This window comes from Myxine glutinosa, chromosome 8 (genome assembly GCF_964187855.1).
Source record: "Myxine glutinosa chromosome 8, kmMyxGlut1.1, whole genome shotgun sequence".
Classification (NCBI taxonomy): domain Eukaryota; kingdom Metazoa; phylum Chordata; class Myxini; order Myxiniformes; family Myxinidae; genus Myxine; species Myxine glutinosa.
This window is the reverse complement of record NC_136268.1, coordinates 107,594,018-107,617,860: the sequence shown is the minus strand read 5'-3', so window position 1 is coordinate 107,617,860 and position 23,843 is coordinate 107,594,018. Positions and strand designations below refer to the sequence as shown.

The 23,843-nt window shown below is 36.1% G+C and overlaps 1 protein-coding gene across 1 annotated transcript in view; it reads right to left on the bottom strand.

The window, feature by feature from the left end:
* The window catches only part of LOC144893314 (uncharacterized), a 97,829-nt gene that overhangs the window by 39,285 nt on the left and 34,701 nt on the right, over positions 1-23,843 (bottom strand). The window contains exon 3 of the mRNA XM_078783656.1: positions 6,262-6,591. Within this exon, the coding sequence (XP_078639782.1) occupies positions 6,262-6,591 (330 nt within the window). The remainder of the gene's footprint in view (positions 1-6,261; positions 6,592-23,843) is intronic.

Sequence of the window (23,843 nt, the reverse complement as noted above, 5' to 3'; positions counted from 1 at the left end):
AGTGTAAAAGAACCGTTTGTTGTCACCGTCGTTTTCTGTGGTTTATCTGTAAGGAGAAGATTAAATAATCCTCACTTTGTATAAATATTAAAGGTTAGACTCCTCACTGGGTATAAATATAAAAGGTTAGACTCCTCACTGGGTATAAATATAAAAGGTTAGACTCCTCACTGGGTATAAATATAAAAGTGAAGAATCCTCACTCAGTATAAATATAAAGGGTAACAATCCTCACTGGGTATGAAGATAAAAGGGAAGAATCCTCACTCGGTATAAATATAAAGGGTAACAATCCTCACTGGGTATGAAGATAAAGGGAAGAATCCTCACTCGGTATAAATATAAAAGGTAACAATCCTCACTGGGTATGAAGATAAAAGTGAAGAATCCTCACTCGGTATAAATATAAAAGGTAACAATCCTCACTGGGTATGAAGATAAAGTGAAGAATCCTCACACGGTATAAATATAAAGGGTAACAATCCTCACTGGGTATGAAGATAAAAGGGAAGAATCCTCACTCGGTATAAATAGAAAGGGTAACAATCCTCACTGGGTATGAAGATAAAAGGGAAGAATCCTCACTCGGTATAAATATAAAAGGTAACAATCCTCAACGGGTATGAAGATAAAGGGAAGAATCCTCACTCGGTATAAATATAAAAGGTAACAATCCTCACTGGGTATGAAGATAAAAGGTAAGAATCCTCACACGGTATGAATAATAAAAGGCAACAATCCTCACTGGGTGTAAATATAAAAGGTAACAATCCTCAACGGGTATAAATATAAAAGGTAACAATCCTCACTGGGTATAAATATAAAAGGTAACAATCCTCACTGGGTGTACAGATAAAAGGTAACAATCCTCAACGGGTATAAAGATAAAAGGTAAGAATACTCACTCGGTATAAATATAAAAGGTAACAATCCTCAATGGGTATAAAGATAAAAGGGAAGAATCCTCACTCGGTATAAATATAAAAGGTAACAATCCTCACTGGGTATGAAGATAAAAGGTAAGAATCCTCACTCGGTATGAATAATAAAAGGCAACAATCCTCACTGGGTGTAAATATAAAAGGTAACAATCCTCACTGGGTATAAATATAAAAGGTAACAATCCTCAACAGGTATAAAGATAAAAGGTAACAATCCTCACTGGGTATAAATATATAAGGGAACAATCCTCAACGGGTATAAGTATAAAAGGTAAAAATCCACACTGAGTCTGAAGATAAAAGGAAGGAATCCTCACTCAGTATAAAGATAATTGGTAACAATCCTCACTGGGTATAAATATAAAAGGTAACAATCCTCACTCAGTACAAATATAAAAGGTAAGACTCCTCACTCGGTATCAATAATAAAAGGTAACAATCCTCACTGGGTATAAATATATAAGGTAACAATCCTCACTGGGTATGAATAATAAAAGGTAACAATACTCACTGTGTATAAATATATAAGGTAACAATCCTCAACGGGTATAAATATAAAAGGTAAAATTCCACACTGGGTATGAAGATGAAAGGAAGGAATCCTCACTCAGTATAAAGACAATTGGTAACAATCCGCACTGTGTATAAATATAAAAGCTTAGACTCCCCACTGTGTATAAATATAAAATGTAAGTATCCTCACTGTGTATAAATATAAAATGTAAGTATCCTCACTGTATAAATATAAAATGTAAGTATCCTCACTGTGTATAAATATAAAACGTTAGACTCCCCACAGTGTACAAATATAAAAGGTAATAATCCTCACTGTGTATAAATATAAAATGTAAGTATCCTCACTGTGTATAAATATAAAATGTAAGTATCCTCACTGTGTATAAATATAAAATGTAAGTATCCTCACTGTGTACAAATATAAAAGGTTAGACTCCCCACTGTGTATAAATATAAAAGGTAAGAATCCTCACTGTGTATAAATATAAAATGTAAGTATCCTCACTGTGTATAAATATAAAATGTAAGTATCCTCACTGTGTATAAATATAAAACGTTAGACTCCCCACAGTGTACAAATATAAAAGGTTAGGCTCCCCACTGTGTATAAAGATAAACGGTAATAATCCTCACTGTGTATAAATATAAAATGTAAGTATCCTCACTGTGTATAAATATAAAATGTAAGTATCCTCACTGTGTATAAATATAAAATGTAAGTATCCTCACTGTGTATAAATATAAAATGTATGTATCCTCACTGTGTATAAATATAAAACGTTAGACTCCCCACTGTGTATTAAGATAAAAGGTAATAATCCTCACTGTGTATAAATATAAAATGTAAGTATCCTCACTGTGTATAAATATAAAAGGTTAGACTCCTCACTGTGTATAAATATTAAAGGTAAGAATCCTCACAGTGTATAAATATAAAATGTAAGTATCCTCCCAGTGTATAAATATAAAATGTAAGTATCCTCACTGTGTATAAATATAAAAGGTTAGACTCCACACAGTGTATAAATATAAAAGGTTAAACTCCTCACTGTGTATAAATATAAAAGGTTAGACTCCTCACTGGGTATAAATATAAAAGGTAAGAATCCTCACTGTGTGTAAATATAAAAGGTTAGACTCCTCAATGGGTATAAATATAAAAGGTTAGAATCCTCACTGTGTGTAAATATAAAAGGTAAGAATCCTCACTGTGTATAAATATAAAAGGTTAGATGCCTTACTGTGTATAAATATAAAATGTAAGTATCCTCACTGTGTATAAATATAAACGGTTAGACTCCTCACTGTGTATAAATATAAATGGTTAGACTCCTCACTGTGTATAAATATGAAAGGTTAGACTCCTCACTGTGTATAAATATAAAAGGTTAGACTCCTCACTGTGTATAAATATAAAATGTAAGTATCCTCACTGTGTATAAATATAAAATGTAAGTATCCTCTGTGTATAAATATAAAATGTAAGTATCCTCACTGTGTATAAATATAAAATGTAAGTATCCTCACTGTGTATAAATATGAAAGGTTAGACTCCTCACTGTGTATAAATATAAAAGGTTAGACTCCTCACTGTGTATAAATATAAAATGTAAGTATCCTCACTGTGTATAAATATGAAAGGTTAGACTCCTCACTGTGTATAAATATAAAAGGTTAGACTCCTCACTGTGTATAAATATAAAATGTAAGTATCCTCACTGTGTATAAATATAAAATGTAAGTATCCTCACTGTGTATAAATATAAAATGTAAGTATCCTCACTGTGTATAAATATAAAATGTAAGTATCCACACTGTGTATAAATATGAAAGGTTAGACTCCTTACTGTGTATAAATATAAAAGGTTAGACTCCTCACTGGGTATAAATATAAAAGGTAAGAATCCTCACTGTGTGTAAATATAAAAGGTTAGACTCCTCACTGGGTATAAATATATAAGGTAACAATCCTCACTGTGTATAAATATAAAAGGTTAGATGCCTTACTGTGTATAAATATAAAATGTAAGAATCCTCACTGTGTGTAAATATAAAAGGTAACAATCCTCACTGTGTATAAATATAAAAGGTTAGATGCCTTACTGTGTATAAATATAAAATGTAAGTATCCTCACTGTGTATAAATATAAACGGTTAGACTCCTCACTGTGTATAAATATAAAAGGTTAGACTCCTCACTGTGTATAAATATGAAAGGTTAGACTCCTCACTGTGTATAAATATAAAAGGTTAGACTCCTCACTGTGTATAAATATAAAAGGTAAGACTCCTCACTGTGTATAAATATAAAATGTAAGTATCCTCACTGTGTATAAATATAAAATGTAAGTATCCTCACTGTGTATAAATATAAAATGTAAGTATCCTCACTGTGTATAAATATAAAACGTTAGACTCCCCACAGTGTACTAAGGGCTCTTTACAAGAAATTACGTTGTGTGTGTTACTCACATTGTACATCCAGGGTCCTTGTTCCTGATTTGAAGATTTTCCCGCCAAATTCCATGTCACAGTAACATGATGCTCCGTTGTTTGAGGTAGAAGCTGTGAATACAAGGTTCGCAGTTGTTCGTACTCCGTCTGTTTGAACCTCTTTTGTTCCAATTGCCGAACATCGTGCATAGAGATGGAGGTTAAAATGGCTGTGAACGGCACAAGAGAAGGTTACGGTTTCACCATCCACGGGAATCTCTGGTACGAACCGGGAAGTTGGGAGATCTGTGCAGGGAGAGAGAAAACGGTAAAATGTTTATGAAGAATAGAAAACTAATATCTGTGAAAACTACTTCTGGTGATGACGTCAATGGTTCCGTTTGAGTTCACCTTGACTTTAGTTTAGTCTGGTGAGCTTATGCGATCAAGCAGTGTCCGTAGGTAAGTCAGTGGGTGAGTCTGTAACCCTTCAATCATTATCACTTGAACCAAACACACGATTTTGATGCCACAAGCTTCATATCTGATGCCGAACGAAGGGCATCAAAATTTGCGCTAATTATCTGCGCTAAATTATTTGCGATAAATCACCCCCCCCCCCCTCTCCCCCCCCCCCCTCTCCCCCCCCCCCCCCCAAATTATTATTTTCTCTCTTCTCTGAAAATACAAATACGATTTCAATCAAACTTGATGACAACTTTCATCGCCCATGATGTACCAGAGATTGTTCACGGTTGACCTATTAACCCCAAAATTTAACAAGTTCATGTTTACATTACCGTACTGTAACATACTGTGATGTCATATCCTTTTTCCGGACTCCGCCACCTGTTGTGCGCCCCGAGGGCTTTTTCCTGTACCGTCACTTCCTGGAATAAACCGCTATTGGACGCTTGCTCTGTGTCTCTGAATCCATCGATTTGCGATGCCATCAATCTCGAAAGGACTTTACAGCGACAGGTGCTTTCTCATGCACAACCTGAGACAGCAGATGAACAACATTACCCGGTAGAGGTTCCTCAATGGCGCGGGAGACGACTCAATGCGTCTGCACAACACATTTCACGTCCTGACCTGAACACAAGCTTGGATTCATAACGAGCAATGGTTGGAGCCCAACGTTGCACCCGACCGGATGAAGTCGGTGATACTACATTATCCTCCCCCAACAGACCAAGGAGGGGTTTGTGGTCAGTTTCCAATATGAAATGTCGGCCATAAAGGTACTGGTGCATTTTACCTGCTCCAAGAAATGCAAGAAAGGTCAACCTGCTCATACCGACGTTCCGTACTTGTCAGTTTCCTCCATGCACATGCAACAGGTTGCAAAAGACCAGCATCGAGGAAACTGTGGGAAAGGAAATTGGGAACCAGTTTCTTCATGAGAAACTCATTAACAGGCTGGGATGGAAATGCCAAACTCATCAACTCATAACTGATTCGGTCAATTCCCTCAATAATTAAGTTTAAGCTCATTTTGACCTCTTTAAAGTTTATTATGAAACGTTATTTTTAGGTCACCATCGCTAAATATAGGTTTATATTTTAAATAACCATCTTGTACTGGAACGTTTGTTCAAAGATTTTCATTGTGGGCTACTGTTATTAACAACACCGACATGGTTTGTTCAACTTTGTGATGATCCTCATAATCTGTCAGAGCGCGTCGGGTCCGCAGAAGCAGCTTCCTGAGCAAGGGTTACACTGGGTGGTTTGCCATTGCCTTTCCAGCAGTAGTTCGAGCTGGAATTTGTAATCTGTTCATGGTGCCAGTGATAGCACGCCGACTCTTTCTGGAGGACACCGTGGTCTGTGGGATCTTTATCGTCCACCAACTAATGTCAGCAGATGTACGGGACGCTCAGTTTAACATCAATCGGATGGAAGACACACACATTGATTAATTCCTCCACTCTGTGAAACAACGGGATGATAGTTTATAGCTCGGTCGGGATTCGAACCCAGGCTAGACAGCTTGGAAGCGAGTGTGCACACTTTGAGGCCATCCTGTCAGCCCAGTTTGTATCTTAACGCACTGTTAATACACAAACTGCGGTTCCATGCTGTATGTATTCCGTTAAAACGTATCTCGTTTGGTACAAAGCTGTTCTTATGGTAGAATATTGAATATTGAGCTTTGCCTGCATGCGGAAATATTCAAAAGCAGCGCAGAAAGGGGACGCCGGAAACTGGAGACAGACAAACGTACAAACGCATGGAAGACAAACGTACAAACGCATGGAAGACAAATGTACAAACACATGGTAGACACCACACTTTTCATGATAAAATAGATCATTTTAACAGGCTGTTATATTCCCTCTACTCTTAGTCTTATCCTTGTACTCACCATAAACTTCCACTCGAATTCCAGATTCCCACGATTGCTCTCTCGGTTCCTTTAGCTTGAAGTAATAAGTTCCAGTGTCGGATTTGATCAGGTTTGTGATTGTTAAAGAACAATTGTTATTCATTCTGGTTCTTTTAAATGTGAAACGATTTGTTGAACTCAGAGAGTCAATATAAACATCCTGTGTATAATATGATGTGCTTTTGATGAACCACTCTCCAGTTGGGAACACTGATCCGACCTGATTTTGTTCGTACCGGAGTTTACATGGTAACATGACTGTTCCTCCAGTAAATCCGTAAACCTTCACCCCATATGTGACGTCATACACTGTGGAGAGAGAACATGCCACAGGGAGAAAAAAGGGTTAATACTAGGTACAGGTAATACCAGGTATTTATTGAATACATTTAAACGATGGGGGTGAGTTGCTTGAAGGATGAAGTGGGACAAATCGTTGTCGACCCAGATGGAATTAAAGGAAGATGGAAAAGATATATGGAAATGCTGTTGAATACAGAGAATGAATGGGATGGCAACATAGAGAGTAACCCAGTTTTAGGACCGGCAGAGAAGATAACTGAGAAGGAAGTTGAGGAAGCGATAAAAGCAATGAAGAGTGGAAAAGCGGGAGGGTCGACGGGAGTTGTGGGAGATATGTTGAAGGCAGCAGGAAGTTGGGGTGTGAAGAGAATGACAGAGATCTGTAATCTGGTGGTGAAAGAAGGCCGCATTCCAGTGGATTGGGAACTGAGTACCCTCGTCCCTCTATACAAGGGGAAAGGTGACCCTCTGGAGTGTGGCTCGTACCGAGCGATAAAGTTATTGGAGCATGGAATGAAGGTATTGGAAAGGGTGTTGGAGAGGAGGATAAGGAAGAAAGTGAAGATCGACGAAATGCAGTTTGGATTTATGCCAGGAAGAGGAACGACAGATGCGCTTTTCATTGTGAGGCAGTTGCAGGAGAAGTACATGGATAAGAGGAAGAAGTTGTTTTTTGGGTTTGTTGATCTGGAGAAAGCATTCGATAGGGTTCCACGCAAAGTATTGACATGGGCATTGAGGAAGTTAGGAGTGGAGGAATGGTTGATCAGAGTAGTGATGGCAATGTACAAAAGAGCACGCACAGCTGTAAGGACGAAGGACGGGAACAGTGGTGAGTTTGAGGTGAAGGTGGGAGTGCATCAAGGGTCGGTACTAAGTCCACTACTATTTGTAGCTGTGATGGAGGTGCTGGCTCAGACCGTAAAGGAGGGTTTACCGTGGGAGTTGTTGTATGCAGATGATCTGGTGTTGATTGCGGAAAGTATGGATGGACTGAAGGAAAAGATGAACAAGTGGAAGGAATGTATGGAGACAAAAGGTCTGAAGGTGAATATCGGAAAGACAAAGGTGATGGCAAGTGGTAAAGCATGTGGTGAGGTGGAAAGAACTGGGAAGTGGCCGTGTGCTGTGTGCAGGAAGGGTGTCGGAGTGAACTCCATTCAATGTACAATGTGTGCTGAGTGGGTTCATCAAAAATGTAGTGGTCTGAGAGGGTCATTAACCAGTGTGGCAGCTACATTCAAATGTAAGGTGTGCACAGAGGGAGCTGCAGATGGAGGAAATGTTGAGTTGGATCTTGGAGACGGCGTGAAGCTGGAAGGTGTGAAAACATTTTGCTACCTCGGAGACATGCTGAATGGAGAAGGTGGATCAGACTCGGCAACGGTTGCTCGAGTGAGATGTGCATGGAAGAAGTTTCGGGAACTGAGTGGCGTGCTGATGAGGAGGAGAGTGTCGCTGAAGCTGAAGGGAAAGGTGTATGCTGCATGTGTGAGAAGTGTTATGATTTATGGGAGCGAGACATGGGTAATGAACGTAGAGCAGCAACGAAGGCTGGAAAGGGTGGAAATGCGAATGGTTCGATGGATGTGCGGAGTATCGTTGAGAGAGAGGAAGACAAATGATGAATTGCGAAAGATGATGGGAATATTGCCTGTGATTGATGCTGTGAAGAGGAACAGGTTGAGATGGTTTGGTCATGTATTGAGGAAGGATGAAAGTGACTGGTTGAGAAGAGTGATGGAAGTTAATGTAGAAGGAAGTAGAGGACGGGGAAGACCGAGAAAGATTTGGCTAAAGATGGTGGAAGAAGAAATGCGGGCAAGGGGGTTAACAAGGAGAGATGCAGAAAATAGGGCAAAATGGAGAAGATTGTCATGGGGACCGCAAGGCTAACCCCGGCTCTAGCAGGGAACATGGCCTTAAAATGCATGTTGTTGTTGTTGTATTTAAACGATGCCAGGCATCGTAAAACCATAACATTTAACACTGATTTTCACTCCATCTATCTATAATTCCAGTAATCTCTGTGTGTTTGTTTGTACGTTTGTCTGTGACCGCTGTTTCTCGACAACCACGGGTCCGATATACTTTAAACTTGCCAGGTATATTGCTGGGGACCCGAGGATGTGCCTTTTCAAGGTTTCATATTAATCGGACAATTACTTACCGAGCTATGTCCAAAAAACGATTCAACCAATCAGAGAGCAGCGAGCTATCGCGTGTGCCGAACGTGGCGGACACACTCTGCCTCGGATGGCACATTTGAGAGCGTATTCATTTATTTCACGTTTGCAAACTATGTTGCCGCTATGTTGGCGTTAAACTATGTTTTAAAACTAATAAAAACCATTTCATCTAAATAGAGGGGGGGGGGGGGGGGGATTGTCACTGTACTCGCAAGCCGTTCGCCGTTCGCTTTGGCGTTGCGAATGGACCAACACATTTCATGGACCAAACCATTTCATGTAAAGCGTTCGCCGTTCGCTTTGGCGTTGCGAATGGACCAAAACATTTCATGGACCAAACCATTTCATGTAAATAGAGGGGGGGATATAATTTTAGATATAGATATAGTACGGGCATGCCCTAGTACTCTATAATGTGAGACATATTTATTCTTTCTCATCAGAATGAATGATGTTGTTGAATTTGTTTAACAAATCCATTGAAATTTTAAACAATAAAACAGAGAAATATAAACGTTAATTATTGTGATGTGAAAATTCCTTTGGATCAAAAACATGGAATCTGTGCCAGACCTGACACAAGGTGTTCTGTGGTTTGGACTGTGTTTATTAATAAATAATACAACGCATTGTACTATCAACTATATTGTGATTTGTATAATTACTACAACAATCACAGGTAAATCAGAGGTAAAGGAGACACTGGATTGTGGGACCAACATCGGCCGCAGGTGGACAGACCGAGCCGAAGTGGGGATTTTGGACAATTAGCGGACAATGTGGAATAACCCGATGTACACGTCTTGTCGGCTTGTTTAATCAGTGTTACCTGAGGACAGATTTATGTCGTCGAGGGTTTGATGAAAAGAGTGAATGTTGGTTACTGTGTGATCCATTCTGTGATTATAACGTCATACTTACAGGTAAGTGTGAACGTCGGACTGTAGTGGAACCCATCGGTGTTTGTTGCTCTGCAGTAATAATCTCCGGCGTGTTCCCACTGCAGGGGGTTCAGTTCATGAGAACAAGTATTTGTCTCTTTCGGACATTTCCCATTTCGCCACCATTTATAGTCCTTGTACCATGAGATTGTGGAGGGAGGGTTGCTCTCCGTTTCACACAACATAGTGAGTGATTGTCCGAGTGAAAAAGAACCGTTTGTTGTCAGCGTCGTTTTCTGTGGTTTATCTGTAAGGAGAAGATTAAATAATCCTCACTTTGTATAAATATTAAAGGTTAGACTCCTCACTGGGTATAAATATAAAAGGTTAGACTCCTCACTGTGTATAAATATAAAAGTGAAGAATCCTCACTCAGTATAAATATAAAGGGTAACAATCCTCACTGGGTATGAAGATAAAAGGGAAGAATCCTCACTCGGTATAAATATAAAGGGTAACAATCCTCACTGGGTATGAAGATAAAAGGGAAGAATCCTCACTCGGTATAAATATAAAGGGTAACAATCCTCACTGGGTATGAAGATAAAAGGGAAGAATCCTCACTGTGTATAAATATAAAATGTAAGTATCCTCACTGTGTATAAATATAAAATGTAAGTATCCTCACTGTGTATAAATATAAAACGTCAGACTCCCCACAGTGTACAAATATAAAAGGTAAGTATCCTCACTGTGTATAAATATAAAACGTTAGACTCCCCACAGTGTACAAATATAAAAGGTAAGTATCCTCACTGTGTATAAATATAAAACGTTACACTCCCCACAGTGTATAAATATAAAATGTAAGTATCCTCACTGTGTATAAATATAAAAGGTAAGAATCCTCACTGTGTATAAATATAAAATGTAAGTATCCTCACTGTGTATAAATATAAAATGTAAGTATCCTCACTGTGTATAAATATAAAATGTAAGTATCCTCACTGTGTATAAATTTAAAATGTAAGTATCCTCACTGTGTATAAATATAAAACGTTAGACTCCCCACAGTGTACAAATATAAAAGGTTAGACTCCCCACTGTGTATAAAGATAAAAGGTAGTAATCCTCACTGTGTATAAATATAAAATGTAAGTATCCTCACTGTGTATAAATATAAAAGGTTAGACTCCTCACTGTGTATAAATATTAAAGGTAAGTATCCTCACTGTGTATAAATATAAAAGGTTAGACTCCTCACTGTGTATAAATATAAAAGGTTAGACTCCTCACTGAGTATAAATATAAAAGGTTAGACTCCTCACTGTGTATAAATATAAAATGTAAGTATCCTCACTGTGTATAAATATAAAATGTAAGTATCCTCACTGTGTATAAATATAAAATGTAAGTATCCTCACTGTGTATAAATATAAAAGGTAAGTATCCTCACTGTGTAAAAATATAAAACGTTTGACTCCCCACAGTGTACAAATATAAAAGGTAAGTATCCTCACTGTGTATAAATATAAAACGTTAGACTCCCCACAGTGTATAAATATAAAATGTAAGTATCCTCACTGTGTATAAATATAAAACGTTAGACTCCCCACTGTGTACAAATATAAAAGGTAAGAATCCTCACTGTGTATAAATATAAAATGTAAGTATCCTCACTGTGTATAAATATAAAATGTAAGTATCCTCACTGTGTATAAATATAAAATGTAAGTATCCTCACTGTGTATAAATATAAAATGTAAGTATCCTCACTGTGTATAAATATAAAACGTTAGACTCCCCACAGTGTACAAATATAAAAGGTTAGAGTCCCCACTGTGTATAAAGATAAAAGGTAATAATCCTCACTGTGTATAAATAAAAAATGTAAGTATCCTCACTGTGTATAAATATAAAAGGTTAGATTCCTCATTGTGTATAAATATTAAAGGTAAGAATCCTCACAGTGTATAAATATAAAATGTAAATATCCTCCCAGTGTATAAATATGAAAGGTTAAACTCCTCACTGTGTATAAATATAAAAGGTTAGACTCCTCACTGGGTATAAATATAAAAGGTAAGAATCCTCACTGTGTGTAAATATAAAAGGTTAGACTCCTCACTGGGTATAAATATATAAGGTTAGAATCCTCACTGTGTGTAAATATAAAAGGTAAGAATCCTCACTGTGTATAAATATAAAAGGTTAGATGCCTTACGGTGTATAAATATAAAATGTAAGTATCCTCACTGTGTATAAATATAAAAGGAAAGAATCCTCACTGTGTATAAATATAAAAGGTAAGAATCCTCATGGTGTATATATATAAAAGGTAAGAATCCTCACTGTGTATAAATATGAAAGGTTAGACTCCTCACTGTGTATAAATATAAAAGGTTAGACTCCTCACTGTGTATAAATATAAAAGGTAAGACTCCTCACTGTGTATAAATATAAAAGGTAAGAATCCTCACTGTGTATATATATAAAAGGAAAGAATCCTCACTGTGTATAAATATAAAAGGTAAGAATCCTCATGGTGTATATATATAAAAGGTAAGAATCCTCACTGTGTATAAATATAAAAGGTAAGAATCCTCAACAGGTATAAAGATAAAAGGTAACAATCCTCACTGGGTATAAATATATAAGGGAACAATCCTCAATGGGTATAAGTATAAAAGGTAAAAATCCACACTGAGTCTGAAGATAAAAGGAAGGAATCCTCACTCAGTATAAAGATAATTGGTAACAATCCTCACTGGGTATAAATATAAAAGGTAACAATCCTCACTCAGTACAAATATAAAAGGTAACAATCCTCACTCGGTATGAATAATAAAAGGTAACAATCCTCACTGGGTATAAATATATAAGGGAACAATCCTCAACGGGTATAAGTATAAAAGGTAAAATTCCGCACTGGGTATGAAGATAAAAGGAAGGAATCCTCACTCAGTATAAAGATAATTGGTAACAATCCTCACTGGGTATAAATATAAAAGGTAACAATCCTCACTCAGTACAAATATAAAAGGTAAGAATCCTCACTCGGTATGAATAATAAAAGGTAACATTCCTCACTGGGTATAAATATATAAGGTAACAATCCTCACTGGGTATGAATAATAAAAGGTAACAATACTCACTGTGTATAAATATATAAGGTAACAATCCTCAACGGGTATAAATATAAAAGGTAAAAATCCACACTGGGTATGAAGATAAAAGGAAGGAATCCTCACTCAGTATAAAGATAATTGGTAACAATCCGCACTGTGTATAAATATAAAAGCTTAGACTCCTCACTGTGTATAAATATAAAATGTAAGTATCCTCACTGTGTATAAATATAAAATGTAAGTATCCTCATTGTGTATAAATATAAAATGTAAGTATCCTCACTGTGTATCTATCTATAATTCCAGCAATCTCTGTGTGTCTGTGTGTCTGTGTGTCTGTGTGTCTGTGTGTCTGTGTGTCTGTGACCGCTGTTTCTCGACAACCACGGGTCCGATATACTTTAAACTTGCCAGGTATATTGCTGGGGACCCGAGGATGTGCCTTTTCAAGGTTTGTAATTAATCGGACAAGTACTTACCGAGCTATGTCCAAAAACGCTTCAACCAATCAGAGAGCAGCGAGCTATCACGTGTGCCGAACGTGGCGATCAGACTCTGCCTCGGACGGCACATTTGACAGCGTATTCATTTATTTCACGTTGGAAAACTATGTTGCCGTTAAACTATGTTTTAAAACGAATTCAAACTGCGATTAAATTAAAACGATTCATCGTAACTGCGATTTGCGAACTTCCGGACAGTGACGACTTCACTTCCGGCAGCCAATCACAGAACGCTTTGTTGCGTAGGCGTGGCCGATGTGAGACGAGCGGAGCTGAGCGCGTTACGAGCTGACCGCCATTACGGTACGTAATTCGATTTCTTATGCGCATTATTTCTCCCAATTCAGTCAGAGCGAAGGGCGGAAGCGAAGAGCGTTGTTTTTTTTGTTTACGGGCGTACGGGCGGGGTAGAGCGTACGGGTAGCGTTTTTTTTTTTTTTTGGCAAGGAACGGGCACCCACGTACGGGCAATGCCCTAGTAAATATAAAATGTAAGTATCCTCACTGTGTATAAATATAAAACGTTAGACTCCCCACAGTGTACAAATATAAAAGGTTAGACTCCTCACTGTGTATAAAGATAAAAGGTAATAATCCTCACTGTGTATAAATATAAAATGTAAGTATCCTCACTGTGTATAAATATAAAATGTAAGTATCCTCACTGTGTATAAATATAAAATGTAAGTATCCTCACTGTGTATAAATATAAAATGTAAGTATCCTCACTGTGTATAAATATAAAATGTAAGTATCCTCACTGTGTATAAATATAAAACGTTAGACTCCCCACAGTGTACAAATATAAAAGGTTAGACTCCCCACTGTGTATAAAGATAAAAGGTAATAATCCTCACTGTGTATAAATATAAAATGTAAGTATCCTCACTGTGTATAAATATAAAAGGTTAGACTCCTCACTGTGTATAAATATTAAAGGTAAGAATCCTCACAGTGTATAAATATAAAATGTAAGTATCCTCCCAGTGTATAAATATAAAATGTAAGTATCCTCACTGTGTATAAATATAAAAGGTTAGACTCCACACAGTGTATAAATATAAAAGGTTAAACTCCTCACTGTGTATAAATATAAAAGGTTAGACTCCTCACTGGGTATAAATATAAAAGGAAAGAATCCTCACTGTGTGTAAATATAAAAGGTTAGACTCCTCACTGGGTATAAATATATAAGGTTAGAATCCTCACTGTGTGTAAATATAAAAGGTAAGTATCCTCACTGTGTATAAATATAAACGGTTAGACTCCTCACTGTGTATAAATATAAAAGGTTAGACTCCTCACTGTGTATATATATATGAAAGGTTAGACTCCTCACTGTGTATAAATATAAAAGGTTAGACTCCTCACTGTGTATAAATATAAAAGGTAAGACTCCTTACTGTGTATAAATATAAAAGGTAAGAATCCTCACTGTGTATATATATAAAAGGAAAGAATCCTCACTGTGTATAAATATAAAAGGTAAGAATCCTCACGGTGTATATATATAAAAGGTAAGAATCCTCACTGTGTATATATATAAAAGGTTAGACTCCTCACTGTGTATAAATATAAAAGGTTAGACTCCTCACTGTGTATAAATATGAAAGATTAGACTCCTCACTGTATATAAATATAAAAGGTAAGAATCCTCACTGTGTATATATACATATATATATAAAAGGTTAGACTCCTCACTGTGTATAAATATGAAAGGTTAGACTCCTCACTGTGTATATATATAAAAGGTAAGACTCCTCACTGTGTATAAATATAAAAGGTTAGACTCCTCACTGTGTATAAATATGAAAGGTTAGACTCCTGACTGTGTATAAATATAAAAGATAAGAATGCTCACTTTGTTTAAATATAAAAGGTGAGAATCCTCATTGTGTATAAATATAAAAGGTAAGAATCCTCACTGTGTATAAATATAAAAGGTAAGAATCCTCACTGTGTATAAATATAAAAGGTGAGAATCCTCACTGTGTATAAATATAAAAGGTGAGACTCCTCTCTGTGTATAAATATAAAAGGTAAGAATCCTCACTGTGTATAAATATAAAAGGTAAGAATCCTCACTGTGTATAAATATAAAAGGTTAGATGCCTCACTGTGTATAAATATAAAATGTAAGTATCCTCACTGTGTATATATATAAAATGTAAGTATCCTCACTGTGTATAAATATAAAAAGTAGGAATCCTCACTGTGTATAAATATAAAAGGTAAGAATCCTCACTGTGTATAAATATAAAAGGTAAGAATCCTCACTGTGTATAAATATAAAAGGTAAGAATCCTCACTGTGTTTAAATATAAAAGGTAAGAATCCTCACTGTGTATATATATATATATATAAAAGGTTAGACTCCTCACTGTGTATAAATATGAAAGGTTAGACTCCTCACTGTGTATAAATATAAAAGGTTAGACTCCTCACTGTGTATAAATATGAAAGGTTAGACTCCTGACTGTGTATAAATATAAAAGATAAGAATGCTCACTTTGTTTAAATATAAAAGGTGAGAATCCTTATTGTGTATAAATATAAAAGGTAAGAATCCTCACTGTGAATAAATATAAAAGGTAAGAATCCTCACTGTGTATAAATATAAAAGGTGAGAATCCTCACTGTGTATAAATATAAAAGGTGAGACTCCTCTCTGTGTATAAATATAAAAGGTAAGAATCCTCACTGTGTATAAATATAAAAGGTAAGAATCCTCACTGTGTATAAATATAAAAGGTTAGATGCCTCACTGTGTATAAATATAAAATGTAAGTATCCTCACTGTGTATATATATAAAATGTAAGTATCCTCACTGTGTATAAATATAAAAGGTAAGAATCCTCACTGTGTATAAATATAAAAGGTAACAATCCTCACTGGGTATAAATATAAAAGGTAAGAATCCTCACTGTGTATAAATATAAAAGGTTAGACTCCTCACTGGGTATAAATATAAAAGGTAAGAATCCTCACTGTGTGTAAATATAAAAGGTTAGACTCCTCACTGGGTATAAATATATAAGGTTAAAATCCTCACTGTGTGTAAATATAAAAGGTAAGAATCCTCACTGTGTATAAATATAAAAGGTTAGATGCCTTACGGTGTATAAATATAAAATGTAAGTATCCTCACTGTGTATAAATATTAAAGGTTAGACTCCTCACTGTGTATAAATATGAAAGGTTAGACTCCTCACTGTGTATAAATATAAAAGGTTAGACTCCTCACTGTGTATAAATATAAAAGGTAAGACTCCTCACTGTGTATAAATATAAAAGGTAAGAATCCTCACTGTGTATATATATAAAAGGAAAGAATCCTCACTGTGTATAAATATAAAAGGTAAGAATCCTCATGGTGTATATATATAAAAGGTAAGAATCCTCACTGTGTATAAATATAAAAGGTAAGAATCCTCAACAGGTATAAAGATAAAAGGTAACAATCCTCACTGGGTATAAATATATAAGGGAACAATCCTCAATGGGTATAAGTATAAAAGGTAAAAATCCACACTGAGTCTGAAGATAAAAGGAAGGAATCCTCACTCAGTATAAAGATAATTGGTAACAATCCTCACTGGGTATAAATATAAAAGGTAACAATCCTCACTCAGTACAAATATAAAAGGTAAGAATCCTCACTCGGTATGAATAATAAAAGGTAACATTCCTCACTGGGTATAAATATATAAGGTAACAATCCTCACTGGGTATGAATAATAAAAGGTAACAATACTCACTGTGTATAAATATATAAGGTAACAATCCTCAACGGGTATAAATATAAAAGGTAAAAATCCACACTGGGTATGAAGATAAAAGGAAGGAATCCTCACTCAGTATAAAGATAATTGGTAACAATCCGCACTGTGTATAAATATAAAAGCTTAGACTCCTCACTGTGTATAAATATAAAATGTAAGTATCCTCACTGTGTATAAATATAAAATGTAAGTATCCTCATTGTGTATAAATATAAAATGTAAGTATCCTCACTGTGTATCTATCTATAATTCCAGCAATCTCTGTGTGTCTGTGTGTCTGTGTGTCTGTGTGTCTGTGTGTCTGTGACCGCTGTTTCTCGACAACCACGGGTCCGATATACTTTAAACTTGCCAGGTATATTGCTGGGGACCCGAGGATGTGCCTTTTCAAGGTTTGTAATTAATCGGACAAGTACTTACCGAGCTATGTCCAAAAAACGCTTCAACCAATCAGAGAGCAGCGAGCTATCACGTGTGCCGAACGTGGCGATCAGACTCTGCCTCGGACGGCACATTTGACAGCGTATTCATTTATTTCACGTTGGAAAACTATGTTGCCGTTAAACTATGTTTTAAAACGAATTCAAACTGCGATTAAATTAAAACGATTCATCGTAACTGCGATTTGCGAACTTCCGGACAGTGACGACTTCACTTCCGGCAGCCAATCACAGAACGCTTTGTTGCGTAGGCGTGGCCGATGTGAGACGAGCGGAGCTGAGCGCGTTACGAGCTGACCGCCATTACGGTACGTAATTCGATTTCTTATGCGCATTATTTCTCCCAATTCAGTCAGAGCGAAGGGCGGAAGCGAAGAGCGTTGTTTTTTTTGTTTACGGGCGTACGGGCGGGGTAGAGCGTACGGGTAGCGTTTTTTTTTTTTTTTGGCAAGGAACGGGCACCCACGTACGGGCAATGCCCTAGTAAATATAAAATGTAAGTATCCTCACTGTGTATAAATATAAAACGTTAGACTCCCCACAGTGTACAAATATAAAAGGTTAGACTCCTCACTGTGTATAAAGATAAAAGGTAATAATCCTCACTGTGTATAAATATAAAATGTAAGTATCCTCACTGTGTATAAATATAAAATGTAAGTATCCTCACTGTGTATAAATATAAAATGTAAGTATCCTCACTGTGTATAAATATAAAATGTAAGTATCCTCACTGTGTATAAATATAAAATGTAAGTATCCTCACTGTGTATAAATATAAAACGTTAGACTCCCCACAGTGTACAAATATAAAAGGTTAGACTCCCCACTGTGTATAAAGATAAAAGGTAATAATCCTCACTGTGTATAAATATAAAATGTAAGTATCCTCACTGTGTATAAATATTAAAGGTAAGAATCCTCACAGTGTATAAATATAAAATGTAAGTATCCTCCCAGTGTATAAATATAAAATGTAAGTATCCTCACTGTGTATAAATATAAAAGGTTAGACTCCACACAGTGTATAAATATAAAAGGTTAAACTCCTCACTGTGTATAAATATAAAAGGTTAGACTCCTCACTGGGTATAAATATAAAAGGAAAGAATCCTCACTGTGTGTAAATATAAAAGGTTAGACTCCTCACTGGGTATAAATATATAAGGTTAGAATCCTCACTGTGTGTAAATATAAAAGGTAAGTATCCTCACTGTGTATAAATATAAACGGTTAGACTCCTCACTGTGTATAAATATAAAAGGTTAGACTCCTCACTGTGTATATATATATGAAAGGTTAGACTCCTCACTGTGTATAAATATAAAAGGTTAGACTCCTCACTGTGTATAAATATAAAAGGTAAGACTCCTTACTGTGTATAAATATAAAAGGTAAGAATCCTCACTGTGTATATATATAAAAGGAAAGAATCCTCACTGTGTATAAATATAAAAGGTAAGAATCCTCACGGTGTATATATATAAAAGGTAAGAATCCTCACTGTGTATATATATAAAAGGTTAGACTCCTCACTGTGTATAAATATAAAAGGTTAGACTCCTCACTGTGTATAAATATGAAAGATTAGACTCCTCACTGTATATAAATATAAAAGGTAAGAATCCTCACTGTGTATATATACATATATATATAAAAGGTTAGACTCCTCACTGTGTATAAATATGAAAGGTTAGACTCCTCACTGTGTATATATATAAAAGGTAAGACTCCTCACTGTGTATAAATATAAAAGGTTAGACTCCTCACTGTGTATAAATATGAAAGGTTAGACTCCTGACTGTGTATAAATATAAAAGATAAGAATGCTCACTTTGTTTAAATATAAAAGGTGAGAATCCTCATTGTGTATAAATATAAAAGGTAAGAATCCTCACTGTGTATAAATATAAAAGGTAAGAATCCTCACTGTGTATAAATATAAAAGGTGAGAATCCTCACTGTGTATAAATATAAAAGGTGAGACTCCTCTCTGTGTATAAATATAAAAGGTAAGAATCCTCACTGTGTATAAATATAAAAGGTAAGAATCCTCACTGTGTATAAATATAAAAGGTTAGATGCCTCACTGTGTATAAATATAAAATGTAAGTATCCTCACTGTGTATATATATAAAATGTAAGTATCCTCACTGTGTATAAATATAAAAAGTAGGAATCCTCACTGTGTATAAATATAAAAGGTAAGAATCCTCACTGTGTATAAATATAAAAGGTAAGAATCCTCACTGTGTATAAATATAAAAGGTAAGAATCCTCACTGTGTTTAAATATAAAAGGTAAGAATCCTCACTGTGTATATATATATATATATATAAAAGGTTAGACTCCTCACTGTGTATAAATATGAAAGGTTAGACTCCTCACTGTGTATAAATATAAAAGGTTAGACTCCTCACTGTGTATAAATATGAAAGGTTAGACTCCTGACTGTGTATAAATATAAAAGATAAGAATGCTCACTTTGTTTAAATATAAAAGGTGAGAATCCTTATTGTGTATAAATATAAAAGGTAAGAATCCTCACTGTGAATAAATATAAAAGGTAAGAATCCTCACTGTGTATAAATATAAAAGGTGAGAATCCTCACTGTGTATAAATATAAAAGGTGAGACTCCTCTCTGTGTATAAATATAAAAGGTAAGAATCCTCACTGTGTATAAATATAAAAGGTAAGAATCCTCACTGTGTATAAATATAAAAGGTTAGATGCCTCACTGTGTATAAATATAAAATGTAAGTATCCTCACTGTGTATATATATAAAATGTAAGTATCCTCACTGTGTATAAATATAAAAGGTAAGAATCCTCACTGTGTATAAATATAAAAGGTAACAATCCTCACTGGGTATAAATATAAAAGGTAAGAATCCTCACTGTGTATAAATATAAAAGGTTAGACTCCTCACTGTGTATAAATATAAAAGGTAAGAATCCTCACTGTGTATAAATATAAAAGGTAAGAATCCTCACTGTGTATAAATATAAAAGGTTAGACGCCTCACTGTGTATAAATAAAAAAGGTTAGACTCCTCTCTGTGTATTATCTATCTATAATTCCAGCAATCTCTGTGTGTCTGTGTGTCTGTGTGTCTGTGTGTCTGTGTGTCTGTGTGTCTGTGACCGCTGTTTCTCGACAACCACGGGTCCGATATACTTTAAACTTGCCAGGTATATTGCTGGGGACCCGAGGATGTGCCTTTTCAAGGTTTGTAATTAATCGGACAAGTACTTACCGAGCTATGTCCAAAAAACGCTTCAACCAATCAGAGAGCAGCGAGCTATCACGTGTGCCGAACGTGGCGATCAGACTCTGCCTCGGACGGCACATTTGACAGCGTATTCATTTATTTCACGTTGGAAAACTATGTTGCCGTTAAACTATGTTTTAAAACGAATTCAAACTGCGATTAAATTAAAACGATTCATCGTAACTGCGATTTGCGAACTTCCGGACAGTGACGACTTCACTTCCGGCAGCCAATCACAGAACGCTTTGTTGCGTAGGCGTGGCCGATGTGAGACGAGCGGAGCTGAGCGCGTTACGAGCTGACCGCCATTACGGTACGTAATTCGATTTCTTATGCGCATTATTTCTCCCAATTCAGTCAGAGCGAAGGGCGGAAGCGAAGAGCGTTGTTTTTTTTGTTTACGGGCGTACGGGCGGGGTAGAGCGTACGGGTAGCGTTTTTTTTTTTTTTTGGCAAGGAACGGGCACCCACGTACGGGCAATGCCCTAGTCTATCTATAATTCCAGCAATCTCTGTGTGTCTGTGTCTGTGTGTCTGTGTGTCTGTGTGTCTGTGTGTTTGTGACCGCTGTTTCTCGACAACCACGGGTCCGATATACTTTAAACTTGCCAGGTATATTGCTGGGGACCCGAGGATGTGCCTTTTCAAGGTTTGTAATTAATCGGACAAGTACTTACCGAGCTATGTCCAAAAAACGCTTCAACCAATCAGAGAGCAGCGAGCTATCACGTGTGCCGAACGTGGCGATCAGACTCTGCCTCGGACGGCACATTTGACAGCGTATTCATTTATTTCACGTTGGAAAACTATGTTGCCGTTAAACTATGTTTTAAAACGAATTCAAACTGCGATTAAATTAAAACGATTCATCGTAACTGCGATTTGCGAACTTCCGGACAGTGACGACTTCACTTCCGGCAGCCAATCACAGAACGCTTTGTTGCGTAGGCGTGGCCGATGTGAGACGAGCGGAGCTGAGCGCGTTACGAGCTGACCGCCATTACGGTACGTAATTCGATTTCTTATGCGCATTATTTCTCCCAATTCAGTCAGAGCGAAGGGCGGAAGCGAAGAGCGTTGTTTTTTTTGTTTACGGGCGTACGGGCGGGGTAGAGCGTACGGGTAGCGTTTTTTTTTTTTTTTGGCAAGGAACGGGCACCCACGTACGGGCAATGCCCTAGTAAATATAAAAGGTAAGAATCCTCACTGTGTATAAATATAAAAGGTTAGACTCCTCACTGGGTATAAATATAAAAGGTTAAACTCCTCACTGTGTATCTATCTATAATTCCATTAATCTCTGTGTGTTTGTATGTGTGTATGTGTGTATGTGTGTTTGTGTGTATGTTTGTCTGTGACCGCTGTTTCTCGACAACCACGGGTCCGATATACTTTAAACTTGCCAGGTATATTGCTGGGGACCCGAGGATGTGCCTTTTCAAGGTTTCATATTAATCGGACAAGTACTTACCGAGCTATGGCGATTTCTTTACCAAACACTGCAAGCCGTTCGCTTTGGACCAAACCATTGCATGTAAATAGAGGGGGGGGGTTCTGTGGTCGTTGCGAATGGACCAAACCATTCATGTAAATAGAGGGGGGGGGGGGGTTCTGTGGTCGTTACTGCCACGTGGTTTCAAAGTTTTTTTTTGTTGTTGTTGTTTGCACGCATGTTTTTTTGCACCCACGTATGGGCACGCCCTAGGATGTTTACACACACACACCCCTACACAAATTTTTTTTTTTTTTTTTTTTTGGCAAGGAACGGGCACCCACGTACGGGCACGTCCTAGCTTATATATAGTACGGGCATGCCCTAGTAAATATAAAAGGTAAGAATCCTCACTGTGTGTAAATATAAAAGGTGAGACTCCTCACTGGGTATAAATATATAAGGTTAGAATCCTCTAGTAAATATAAAATGTAAGTATCCTCACTGTGTATAAATATAAACGGTTAGACTCCTCACTGTGTATAAATATAAAAGGTTAGACTCCTCACTGTGTATAAATATGAAAGGTTAGACTCCTCACTGTGTATAAATATAAAAGGTTAGACTCCTCACTGTGTACAAATATAAAAGGTAAGACTCCTACTGTGTATAAATATAAAATGTAACTATCCTCACTGTGTATAAATATAAAATGTAAGTATCCTCACTGTGTATAAATATAAAATGTAAGTATCCTCACTGTGTATAAATATAAAATGTAAGTATCCTCACTGTGTATAAATATAAAATGTAAGTATCCTCACTGTGTATAAATATAAAATGTAAGTATCCTCACTGTGTATAAATATAAAATGTAAGTATCCTCACTGTGTATAAATATAAAACGTTAGACTCCCCACAGTGTACAAATATAAAAGGTTAGACTCCCCACTGTGTTTTAAGATAAAAGGTAATAATCCTCACTGTGTATAAATATAAAATGTAAGTATCCTCACTGTGTATAAATATAAAATGTAAGTATCCTCACTGTGTATAAATATAAAACGTCAGACTCCCCACAGTGTACAAATATAAAAGGTAAGTATCCTCACTGTGTATAAATATAAAACGTTAGACTCCCCACAGTGTACAAATATAAAAGGTAAGTATCCTCACTGTGTATAAATATAAAACGTTACACTCCCCACAGTGTATAAATATAAAATGTAAGTATCCTCACTGTGTATAAATATAAAAGGTAAGAATCCTCACTGTGTATAAATATAAAATGTAAGTATCCTCACTGTGTATAAATATAAAATGTAAGTATCCTCACTGTGTATAAATATAAAATGTAAGTATCCTCACTGTGTATAAATTTAAAATGTAAGTATCCTCACTGTGTAAAATATAAAACGTTAGACTCCCCACAGTGTACAAATATAAAAGGTTAGACTCCCCACTGTGTATAAAGATAAAAGGTAGTAATCCTCACTGTGTATAAATATAAAATGTAAGTATCCTCACTGTGTATAAATATAAAAGGTTAGACTCCTCACTGTGTATAAATATTAAAGGTAAGTATCCTCACTGTGTATAAATATAAAAGGTTAGACTCCTCACTGTGT